Source organism: Poeciliopsis prolifica, unplaced genomic scaffold, assembly GCF_027474105.1.
Source record: "Poeciliopsis prolifica strain line A6 unplaced genomic scaffold, Auburn_PproV2 SCAFFOLD001, whole genome shotgun sequence".
Taxonomy (NCBI): domain Eukaryota; kingdom Metazoa; phylum Chordata; class Actinopteri; order Cyprinodontiformes; family Poeciliidae; genus Poeciliopsis; species Poeciliopsis prolifica.
The window spans coordinates 6468319-6481566 of NW_026562376.1; the positions used below are offsets into that span (position 1 = coordinate 6468319).

The 13248-nt window shown below is 34.7% G+C and overlaps 1 protein-coding gene across 1 annotated transcript; it reads left to right on the forward strand.

The window, feature by feature from the left end:
• The first annotated feature begins 5338 nt into the window (after positions 1–5338).
• On the forward strand, positions 5339–11635 carry LOC129363382 (mucin-2-like). The gene is given in 20 exon segments (XM_055035474.1): positions 5339–5402; positions 5603–5858; positions 5959–6076; positions 6420–6510; positions 6603–6700; positions 6812–7028; positions 7197–7278; positions 7280–7320; positions 7400–7514; positions 7899–8049; positions 8145–8256; positions 8340–8408; positions 8500–8637; positions 9414–9578; positions 9734–9828; positions 9910–10033; positions 10126–10254; positions 10257–10380; positions 10495–10547; positions 11595–11635. Coding segments are annotated over 20 exon segments (2283 nt in total).
• The last annotated feature ends 1613 nt before the right edge of the window (positions 11636–13248 follow it).

The window sequence follows — 13248 nt, forward strand, 5'->3', positions numbered from 1 at the left end:
TTCCTCAGTAAGAACACATTCTGTGTTTATTCAAGGAGGAGGCACATGAGTTTGTTAAATTAAATTTAAACAGATGAGACTGAAAGCAGCACTGTTTGTGATCTACCTGTGTTGATACAAGCTATTTAACTTCCACCTCCTCTGACAAAATAAACTAACAGAAGCTTCACTGAAATGTATAAAAAAAAATTAATTAAAACTTTTATTTCTAGTTCATGAGATAACTGGGGAGTCCCAATAATTGTTTCTAATCAAAATGTGTGATTTTCACATCACAGGGAGGAGAGAGGTGAGATGGTTAGAAATGTTGTCCTTACACAATAATTAATACTTTATAAGGAAGATATTTATTTTATGTCACAGTCGAAACAAATACATCCACGTATTAAAAAAGGGGGATGAAGGGGAAAAACAAAATAAAGATGCAAAGAACAATCAAAAATCCTTGATAAAATATTAAAAAAGAAAGGAAATATAAGAAGAAAAGTAAGAAAATTTAAAATCTGCAATAAATAATTTGCAGATTTATACACCTTCCTCCATACTTTTTACCTGTTAAACCTGAACATAAATCTAGTTTAAATCTAGTTTAAACCTGAATAAATCTAGTTTGAAACACGGAACAATGCTAAAATATGAGACATGGAAAAGTATCACTATGACCAGGATCAGTCTGTCATGATAGCTTTGAAACAGTCATCGTTTTTCTTTCCATCTCCAATAAGAAAGCAGTATTCACTTTGTCTCTCCACTGTACTGTTTAAATTTTCCGCCCTCTTCTCACACAAACACACACAGAGAAGTACACATCAACTTAACATTGCTGTGCCAACGAGACTTAGTGTTTGCTATGCGTCAGTCTGTACGTTTCTGTTTGCGTTTGTTTATGCAAATAAAACACATGCACTGACAGAGTGACAGTAACCAAAAACCAAACAGTGCGGGGTTTGACGTGTTTTCCTGGGAAAGTTTTGCGTCCAAAAATGACATCCTGTTTAATTTGCAAACAGCTGATGGGGGAAATATCAAGTAAGGAAGTAAAGACTCACACAAAAGATCAGACTCAGAAATCAAAATCAAACGGAAGTTATAAAGGCATAAAAAAGCTCATTTTTATTTATGACTGTCTATTCTTTTTTTAATATTACATTTCTGTGTGATTACAAAGTATATCTGCTTGCTCTTTACATACAAGCTGGATATTATTTTTACATGAATAATCCTGTCATTAATTGCCAACTTAAGAAATATATTAGCACAATTATGTAAAATAAAGTACTAACAAGTTTAATACACCTATATAAATAAAATGTATTTTTACCAAACTTTTGATAAACATTTTATGTTTTAAAATGTTTATAAAATGTTTTGATAAACATTTTATGTTTTATCCTTACACTATAAGCACCATTATGAAACACTGCAAACACTACACACACGCACACACACACTTTTCCACAGCCTATCCCAGAACCTAAAAACTTTCTTCTGTATATGAAGAAGAAAGTTGGGAATATGGAAATAACTGGAGGAAAGGAACAAGTAGTAATGACAAGATTACAGCTCAGACATGGAGGATCAAACTAACTTTCTATTTGACAGGTTAACATCCAACAGACATTTGTGAGTGTGGTATGGACATGGACACAGTAGAATGTGTAATAATTCATTGTGAAAAGTATAGGGTAAGTAGAGAATAATTGAAACAAAAAATTAGAAAATATGATGTGGAGACATTAAGAATGAATCAGATTTTAGTTAAACATAATAAGATAAGCAAAGCAGATATAGTACTTTTGAAAGAAAAAGTAATGCATATAAGAATTTAGGTTAGGTTTAGAGAGAATGGAAAGAAGGGGCAAATACTCTGGTAAACACTCCAGTACAGTAGATGGCATTAGGTGTCACCTGCCATGAAAAATCAAAAAGAAGAAGAAGACATGAAAATTGGGTTTGAACCCCAGAGGTAGATGCAGAAATAAGCAGGTGAGTCATTTTATCTTAGCAGCTCCACGTCACTTTTGCATCCACACTTAGGAGATTCTACACAAACATTTGCTTACGTTTCACCAACCAGTAGCCTGTCTTTGCTCTGCGTAGAAATGATCCTCCCCTCACAGGCAACCACTTCACTTCTCAAAGAGGAGCAGCTGTGCAGAGCCAGGACAAAATGCTACATGCTAAAGTATTCAATAAAAAGATAAAACTTCTTGTGTGCAAATGGTTATTCTGTGCTTCAAGTGCAGTGCTATACAAGTTACAAAAATTGGCCCAATGATTAAGATCTCTTCATTACATGTCTGAGATTTTCCCCCTGAAGAAAACGGAGTTAAATATCCAAACGGAGACACAACTCTGGAGGTAAATCTTAACATCCTTATGATCATGACAAGTTTAAAATCAAATCCTATCATAATTTTAAAATCAGCCAAATTGGGAATGTTTGTCAAGGACCCTCACATATATAAACAATCCCAGATTGTATATATGGGTAGTCGGAAGATTTATTCTATGGTAGGCAATGATGTTTGAAGAAGTAGATTGAAACCTAAATATACTAACTTTATTTATAAAGACAACAGAAAAAGGTGTACAATTCACAAGGAAACCTCCAAATCAGACAAACCCTGAGTCAAGAAAAAGTTTCTCTCCAGGTGAGTGAAGTGATTTTATTACCTTCTACAAAACATAGGAAAACTTACTTATGTCATCAGTTTTTGCACTGTTGAATATAACTACAAATAAAAGTAAATACTTAAAGATCAAAATAAAACAGCTAAGGAAAGATGTTATATGTTTGATGCAAAAATTCTGAAAAACTTGCAGAAAAATAAGTAAAAAGGAAATTGGTTCAGAAAAAAGATGAGCTCAAGTGACCTGGATGGCAGTGATGTGTGTGTATAACTCCACTGCCACGCCCTCAAACGCCCTGATATGACCTCTTTCACCTGACGGTAAGTGTCTTGCATGCTGATGTAAATAAAGATATCGCTGGACAGAACCCAACATTTTCAAAACTCATCAAACAAAAAAATTAGGCAGCTTAATCTCCATAGTTAGAAGAGTGGGAAACTATTTACACTGTTACAGATTTATTCTATTAGCTTTTCCTTGCAACACGTTGGTGTCTCAAATCCTTAATCAAATTTAAATCATAACCTGAGTAAATATCTTAAATAAATTTAAGATAGGAACGTATCCAGACCAATATGTAAAGAAGTAATTATCCTCAAATAAGCCAATGAACTTTTAAATGTATTGCACTCGTGTGGGAAAAACCTCAACTCATCTTTTCTTTGTCCTCACACATACTGTGGGGTTTTTGACATTAAACAGATTTATTCAAGGTCATGTCCACTCTTTGACAAGATCTATAAAGTCTTCACTTTGTGTGGGGTTTTGTACCCTTCAGAATGGCCATCTTTAAATCCCCTTTATCTTGATGTAAGAGCACCCACATCTTCAAAAAACTTTCACTTTTGTCTCGTTGTATTTTCTCTTGGTGATGGGACACAGTTAAAATCAGCCAGACTTTAACTGTTCTCTTATTCAAAGCCCTTTGGGGAAACAGAACGGGTTGTTCTGAGTTTCAAGTATTAAAATTTGAGTAGATTTGGAGGAGATCTTTGCACAGAAAAGAGTGAATAAGTATAATTTTCGTAGGAGAGTAATTACTCTATTAATTGGTCTTTAATGAAGAGAGACTGATGTATCTCCACAGAGATAGGATGAAAATAAAAGTACATTTACAGATATTTAAAGTGATGATCCAACATATATATTATCTATGATTAATCTTCAAGAGATAGTTTGTAATGACTTGAATTTACTCATTTGCATTGACTTTTAAGCCATGTTGTGTAATTTAATGAGTAAGTAAATATTCAGTAAACAGCAAAAGTGGCAGTAGTACCTGCTGTTCTGCAGTACAACCATGCATTATCTACTGTAATATTGACTTTTTGATGACTGATTTGAAAATGCATGTTTCTTATGCACTGATTTTAATTTGTTTAATTTATGTTATTTTTAATGTCTTAAAAATATAATTTATTAGTTAAAAGTACCAGAAATAGTCAACTTTTTTGTGTGATTTCATAATTTACTCACAACACAGCTTATGCAAATGTTGTAGTACTTCACAGTTCAAACTGTAAGGCAGATTTCTAACCTTTATCAAATATGATCTTTCGCTTTATTAGTATTTGAACATATTGGTTTTCAAAAATATAGTTGATGGTGTAAAATCTGCATTACGTGGCTGCATCTTAACGCGTTTCCGACCCGCATCTCGTCTGCCAGCTCACTGCAGTGTCCTTTTCCTGTCAAGCCTTTCCCTCTAAACAAACAATTAATGCACCTCTTATGTACCGTTGTCTGTAAATGATGTGATTCACTTCAGGTAGAGAACGGCAGCTCACACTAAATCCAAATGAATTTCACATGAGCAAAACTCAAACACTTTCATGAGTTGTGGTTTCAATTTGATTTTTTTTAAAAAATGCAGTTGATTTCAAATTAGTAAAAATTTCCAATTTTTAATAAAAAAAAAAAAAAGAAAGTGCAAAGGTCATGTGTAGTATAGAAGAACATTAGCTGTACCTTTGTGCTGCTTGGGCATCAGAATGAACAGTATTTTGTGGTTTCTATAAACTTCAACTAATACTTGTGTTGACAAGCACTATTCATTTAAGGTTGTGTATTCTGTAGAAGTGTTCAAACAGCTCTACTTTCTTTATACCGTCCATCGAAGAAGGTACTTGCTCACATTTTTTCAAGGTTTTTGAAGTTTGTTGTGAACTTAATAGATTTTTTTTTAAACCAAGGATTTAGTAAAGACTTGACTGAAGTCTTTACTAGATTATTCTTTTGTTAGGAACCAATTCTTTGTTGTTAAAGTATCGTTTCCAAGTCTCACCCATGAATATATTATGAATGTGTCATAGGTGAGACTCAGGTAACCTAAACCCAAAATAACGACGTTAGAAGAAACATACATCAAAGTTTACCTTCAAAGATTACAAAAACCTTTGACTACTTGAAGTAAAAATATTTTAACATTTTTTAAAAACCAAGACTTTTGGTTTATTCGCTCTGTTGGAGACTGTGTCAACATAATTTTGGACTAGATGAGTGATAAGGAGCTTCATGTTTGATTAAGACAATGCAGCCTTTGTGATAAGATCAGATGACCATACTGACAATATTTATCATCTTGGCATCTCACCAGTAGTCATCAAAAGGTGTTATCAAAACAATAGGCATTATTAATATAAAAGGACCTCTGCTTCAGCCTCACTATTTTCTGCTTTCAGACAACAAGCCTGCAGTGGCAAGCATGAAGTGGACTGTGGTGTGGTTGTGTTTCTTCAGTTTTGCTGTTGAAATCCAGGCCACACTGGGTAAGACTGACATCTTTTAAAATCTGACTGCATGGCTGTCTCTGAAATTCATTATATGTTGCTTGTGAATCATGTCCAATATGTGCTAGCATTTTAAATGTCTCTTTCCAAACAATAATTATTGTTTCAAACTTAATGTGTGGACATAAAGAAATAACTGTCTTTTCTTTTTTTCTTTTTTTTGTCTTTTACTGTTCTAGCTGACAACCATGTCAACAACATCTGCAGCACTTGGGGCAAGCAGCACTTTAAGACCTTTGATGGTGATGTGTTCCAGTTTCCTGGCTTGTGTGAGTACAATCTGGTCAAAGACTGCAGCGAATCTGAGAAGAAGTTTTCTGTGCACATTAGACGAGAAGAAAATGATGGAAATATTACAGTGAGTTATGTTGTGGTCACCATTTCTGAAAATACATTCAACCTAACCAAGACTGAGGTCACCGAAAATGAGAATCCGTAAGTGAAACACACACATGCAACAAATGTACACTAATTAAGATATTTTTACATTGTGTTGTTGTCATTAAATCTTCAAACTTTTGTTCTATTTTATCAGAGTCACTCTGCCACACTACAGCGGGGGAGTAAAGGTGGAAGAAAATACATTTTACATCAGGCTTCGAGCAACAAAAGTCGGCATAACTGTCATGTGGAACCGTGAAGATGCAGTCATGGTATACATCTTTTTGTTTCTGCCATACTTTGAGTAAATCTTTTGTTTTTTCCAAATTATTAAATCACATCGACTGACTGATTACATATAGAGGTCAGGCTTAAAATAAATATACTAGCTCTCTCTATGTTGGATGACACAATTGGAGATACAATAAATCTCTGGTGAGAGGAAATCATGAGATAGAAACAGTTATGATTGTTTGAAACATTGGATTTTAACTTCACTGTAACTTTTAGCACTTTTGAACATTATAGCCACTGTAAAAGAACAGAGACTGACTTCTTCTCTCTGGTATAGACTAAAAAGGTTTGAAACGTGATCCTCTCTGTCTTGTGCTTCAGGTTGAGGTTTCAAATGAATACAAGAACAAAACTTGTGGCCTTTGTGGAGATTTCAATGGCGTTCCTGTTTATGATGAGTTCATGAATAATGGTATGTAGTTCATTGAAGTGTGAAAAATGTATTGGAAAATAAAATAAAATCAGTCATATCTTTAATGTTCTTTACTTCATCTTCATAATCAGGTTTTAAAATGACTCCCATTGAGTTTGGAATCAAACACAGAGTCAATCTGCCAAATGATGAATGCAAAGACCCTCATGTGGAAGATGATGAATCAAATGTGTCACTTTCATGCAAAGCATTTGTAAGTTTAACTCGCTCGGTTCTCCACTAAAAATGTTAAATAATAACATGGTGACATTTCAATTTCCATCATTTTTCCTCACTACAGGAAACCATCTGTGAACAAATGTTTGAAGGGGATTCCTGGAGTTCATGCGCCAGCCTGATTGATGCTGAAGCTTTCATCAAGGCATGTGTGGTAGACATGTGTGCCTGTAACAACGGCAGCGGTGACTTATGTGTCTGCAGCACAATGTCTGAGTTTTCTCGTCAGTGTTCGCACGCAGGAGGACAGCCACCCAACTGGAGGAGACCTGATTTCTGTGGTATGATTCTTGTTTGCCTCTTTATTTTTTGTTTTATGACTGTAGTTTAATGCTTAGGAGGTTATTGGAGTCATAAAATGTTAACATATTGTTATTACTTGATATTTTGCCTAAATGATTCTATGAATTATTTCTGCTCATTATTTATGGCACTATTTGTCTTCACAGGTAAACAGTGTCCCTACAACATGACATATGAAGAAAGTGCTTTTCCTTGCATGGATACTTGCACACATCAGGACACAAGATTAGTGTGAGGACCATAAAACAGATGGCTGCTTTTGTCCTTCTGGTTAGTTCTCTTCACATTTAAAATGTGTATTGTGCTACTGTTAATTCACCTTCACAGAATAAAACTGTTTTTCTCTCAGGAACGGTGTTTGATGATATTTCTGAGAGGGGCTGCGTCCCTCGGTCTGAGTGTCAGTGCAAGCATGACAAAATCTACAACTCTGGAGAGACTTACCGTCAAGAAAATACAAACTGGTATGTTTCAAGATGTTTACGGAAAGTCTTCATGTTGCTAAATTTATCTTTTTTGTTACAATACTGGTCAAATTTCATAAAAATGAAGACAATATGTTTTAATGTATTTTCTTGATATTTCAAACAATAAAATTACATAATCTTGAAATGTATGAAAACTTATAGAATTTATCACATTATTCAAAAGTAAAGTTGGAAATGTTTACATGTATACATATATATAAATGGTGCATATGTAAAGAGTTTTCTATATGAAAACTAAGTAGCTACTTGTGCAAAATTTTTAAACCTTGATTTTTCTACCATTTCACAATAATGTCCTGATTTGTGCTGGTCTATCACATAATATACTTAGAAAGTGCAATACAGATATATATTTTTCAGTACTTGTTCAGAGGGGAAGTGGGAGTGCGATTCTTTCGAGACCCCGGCGACATGTGCAGTAGAGGAAGGTTTACATTTCACAACATTTGATGGTGCAACCTATACCTTTCATGGAAATTGTCTTTATACCCTGGCCAAGGTGGAGAGCCAGGTAAATAATGAGTCACTTTCTCATTACTAATAAATAATACAAAGCAGACATAGAAGTGAAGATTTCCCTGTGCTCAAATGTTTTATATATTTCAGGATGGATTAAGTCCAAACTTTACTATCCGGGCCCAATTGGAACAATGTGCAGGAAAAAAATCTGATATTTGTCTAAAGGCTCTTAAAATCCATCTGGGCATAGATAATGTGAGTAAAATTACAGATGTTAGTATTATGTTCTCATTTCACACTAATATCTACAGATCATTCATAATTGGTTTTGTCTTTCTACAGGTACTAATTTTACATCTGAGGGAAAAGTTCAACAGAATAATGAGGACATCAGTTTGCCATATTACTCAGGTGAGTCTGACAAGAAGCAAACTTTAATTGAGCGAATTTTTTCAGTTTCTATTTGTGGAACATCAGGTGACTTTTCTGACATTATTTACAGGCGACATCAGAATATTTCATGCTTCATCCTTTCATATCTTGCTCAACGCTAAGTTCGGACTCCAAATTCAGATCCAGCGTGTTCCTGTCATGCAAGCCTACATCAGTCTGGAAAGCAGCTACAAAGAAAAGACTCGTGGTGAGTTCAATGTTTTTCTTTAATTCAGTCAACTTTTATTTCAGTGTTTAAAGCTTGTGGGAAAGTATGGAAAAAATAGAAGGATGGAAAAATATTAGCATTTTCAGACTTTATTCTTTCTCTCACATTTCAGAATTTTTTCTCTTGTGCCCCTTCTTCCTTTTCTGCCTCTGTCCTATCTTTGTTTACTTTCTTGTGTCATGCGTCTTACCTTCCTGGGTCTATCCTTCCTTCCCTTGTCTCATTTCCTTTCTAATCTTATTTTCTGTCCTTGTATGCTCTTTTCTTCTTTCCTTGCTTTTGTCATTCCTTTCTTTATTGTTTCCATCCTTTTTGATGCACCGCTATCCTTCTTTTCAGGTGTAATAATATCAAGCATCTTTTCACAGTGATGTAATTTGGCAGTGCAGATAAAAACAGATTTGATTGATAAAAATTATATTTTTCAAAACTACTGTTATGTTGAGGGTTTTGTTTATGTGTCCCACTTCAAAAGTGTTGGTGGGCATTAATATCTGTGAACTAGAATATACTTTATCTGTTTGTCAATCTGTCAAAAATATAGACAAATTAAATGGTACATTTTTCATACAGCTTAAAAAAGACAAAAAAAAAAGTACATTGATTAACATTCATGACACTGTTGTACAGTAATGCAGCCCGAAACACATGAAAAACTTCAAGTATCATATGTTCAAGACAAAAAATAAAGACATATTTCTCCAGTTTGGATATTACAGAAACTAAGCAGTTGTTGTTCTGAACATGTTCTTCAGGTTTATGTGGAAACTACAACATGGCTTTGAATGATGATATGACGACTCCTCAAGGGAGCCAAGAAGGAACTGCTGTAACTTTTGGTAATTCTTGGAAGGCCGACCAAACATGCCCTGACGCAGGCAAAGAACTTGAAGACCCATGTTCCGACAGTATGATAACTGGTAAAAAAAAATAAAAAATTAACAATATTTTTATTTTTCCAATCAAATGAAACCCATTGTAGAATTCTATTTAACAGTGAAGCTTTACTTTTGTTGTTTTGTGAGTATATATATTTAATTTGGAAGTGTAAAAATAATTTTACATTTAATTGTAGAGAATTATGCCAGGCACTGGTGCGAAACGCTCAGAAATTCCAATGGTACATTTGCAAATTGCCATTCAGCGGTGAATCCTGACTATTACTACAAGGTACAACAACAACCTCTTCTTTCAGAGCTTAATTCTGCTTTACTGGACTATAATTTTCTCAAACTGTCCATTTTTCTGCAGCGCTGTCTTTATTCCACCTGCAACTGTGAGAAAAGTGATGACTGCTTATGTGCTGTTTTCACCTCTTATGGTCGAGCTTGTGCAGCAAAGGGAAAGTTTGTGACCGATTTTGGAAACGAATGTGGTAATGTGTCTTTAAGTTTCATGACAACACATTAATTGCCATATATAAGTCTTGTAACAGCTAGGTAATTTTCCTATATATCCACAAAACAGAGAAACACACAAAGAGCTGTCCATCAACTCAGATCTTCACTTACAACCACCGCAGATGCCAGCTGACCTGTAGTTCACTGAGCTCAGATCAGCTGAGCTGCACTTCAAATTTCTTGCCTGTGGTTGGCTGTTTTGCCCTGATGGTCTCTACCTGAATGAAAAAGACATTTGTGTACCCAAAGAAGAATGTTCCTGTTCCCATAAAGGACAATACATTGAAGCAGGAACGTCTGTCAACATCAATTCTGAGCACTGGTGAGTCAAAAGAAACCTCAAATAATACGGTTACCAACGGGCTTTTTTCTCCCAGTAACTAGCATTGATGCCACATATCTGTTTCATTGTCAATCTTTCAATGCTTTCCCCAAGTGTGTGCGACAATGGAATGCTTCACTGCCATTCCCAGAAAAACCAGTCCTTGGGTAAGTCACTGGGCCATTTATTTCCTTGCTTTCCCATAGCACTGGTACTGGTGTAATCTTGTGAAATGTGAACAAGTGGATTCTTTTTGTACAGCATGTCCTGCTTCAAAAGTGTACTTCAACTGCTCTTCTACAAACGACAAAACCCTTGGACCACAATGTGCTAGAAGTTGCATGAATCTGATTGACAATGTTTGTGTAAGTTTTTGTCTTGCTCATTTTTGATGAGGATCAGAAATCCTGATATGTATTTTTTTTTTCATCTTCAACAATATGTGGACCTTTTATTTATGCTCCACTGAAATGTGCTCTGTGAACAGGTTCGTCAGCTTGTGTGAGTATCTTCAAACTGATTAACCATAAATAAATACTGGTTAAACAAGGGCCACTAAAATAGACCAAGTGTCGCATGTGGTTCTGTACTGCTGTCTTTCACAGACTACAGATCTCTTGAGACAGTAAAACAGCTATAATTTAATGTTGGCTGAGGTGGGCTCACCCAACAAATAAACTCTTTCATGCATAGTGGTCTCTCCAGTGGACGGCTATCTAAAATCCATTTTATTGTGCTTCTTGTTGATTTTTATGTTAGAAATACACACAGACCACTGAATTTGACTCTAATGCATCATAAAACATTGATGCATTAGATCGATGTTGCATTTGCATAAGCTGCAAATGCAAGAAATAATTTTTGTTAAATTCAATATGGCCGACAGACAAAAAAGCATGTCAACCGACCCTGTTACTCCTCCTACTGTAGACAACTCTTGCAGGAAAAATAAATATTGTGACATCAGATAACCCCTAAAGAACAATACTACTGATGTATTTTTCAAATAACAACTTTGTATTTGGAGAAAATTGCAATTGATCACCTAAAGAAAAAAATAAAAAATAAAATACAAAAATCTACTTTTTTTACGCCTTAAGAAAATCCTGATACAAAGGCTCATAATTAATGCTGGAAAGGGTTAATGTTTACAGCAAAAGATATCAATTATTTCTCAGTACTTTTGAATAACTGTATATATCTTCTCTTCCCAGGATGCATCAGAATGTGTATCCGGCTGCATGTGTCCTACTGACCAGCTTGATGATGGCCAAGGCTCCTGTGTGAAAAATGAAAGTGATTGTCCATGCCAGCACAATGGCAAATTCTATAAACCTGAAGGGACATTTCATCAAGACTGTAACCTCTGGTAAATAAATATACTACTTGTGCAGCATTTTGTTTTGGGCTAAAAACAATTTTCTGTTGAACATTTAAAGTTTATTTAAATAATTCTGCTCAATTCTATCCATTTATTATATATTTAGTACTTGCAGAGGTGGAAAGTGGATATGCACAATGAACAATTGTTCACAGAGCTGCATTATTTATGGAAGTGGACATCATAGAACATTTGACATGCGACAATATGAGTTTCAAGGACATTGTTCTTATGTTGCTATCAAGGTAAGTTAATGCAAAAACACTTTTAAAAAACATTTGTCTGGGCTTTGATTATTAGGAATTATGTGGGATTATTTAATGAATGAATTATGAAAATATTACGACAGCAATTGAAAGGAGATTACTTGGTGAAATAGGGACACTGGCTATCAGACCCTGGATCTTTGTTCGTAAAAGATGACTCACTACTTTGTGCACATCAACAAATTAGTTTAAGAAAAGGTAAAGTAAGAATCAAGCAGATATTTGTGTTTGAAATGATTTAATAAATTTAAGTAAAGGCTTAAAACTAAATATCTATTTTTCCTGAAGATTTGCATAGGCAGCCACATAAATATGTTCTTTTGAGGAGCAATTTATATGCGTAGTATTCTTAGTTTGTGTGGTTGAATTAATTAATTTTTTATTTGTTTATTATCTGTTCTCTTGAAAACAACTTACATGACCTATTTTTCTTCAGAATAATTGTTTCAATAAAACAGCAGAGAGTGACATTGAAGTCATCACAGAAGATGAACCATGTGGATCCACAGGCACAACATGTTCCAAAACTGTCAGAATTCAGCTTGGGGTAAGGCAAAATGCAAAGACACAAAACATTTTCTCCAAACTGTACAACTCCTTCAAGTAGATTTAGGTATCAAAACAGATGATACAAAATCAAATAATAGTAAAAATATTGAAAAAAAAAGTTCTTTCTTTTTTGTTTTATTTTTTACAAAAGTTAAATATTCTTTACATTTCAGAGAGCCGTGATCATCCTCTCAGATGGAACGTATAAAGAAGACGTTTTGGAAAATGGCACAAAAATAGATTATCGAATAACAAACCTGGGCTTTTATATTGTGCTAGCTTCTAAAATGGGTCTGACTGTAATTTGGGATCGCAAAACATATTTTGTTATCCAGCTGGAATCACAATTCATGGTGAGTCTCAGCAATTAATTATGAGAACAAACTACAAACTTGGCATTGTTGAGTCTCATATTAAAACACGGTATAAGATTTGGCAATGACTGACTTGTTTGTATTTGTGCAGGGTGAAGTGTGTGGCCTGTGTGGAAATTTTGATGGCAATGGAGAAAACGACTTCACCACCCGGAGTGGGTTGGTAGTGAGCAGCCCATTAGAGTTTGCAAACAGTTGGAAAGGGGACAGCACTTGCTCGGATGTGGATAAGCTTGTTGACGCTTGTGAAAAAGCACCTCATCGAGACCATTGGGCAAAAATGAAGTGCAACATCTTA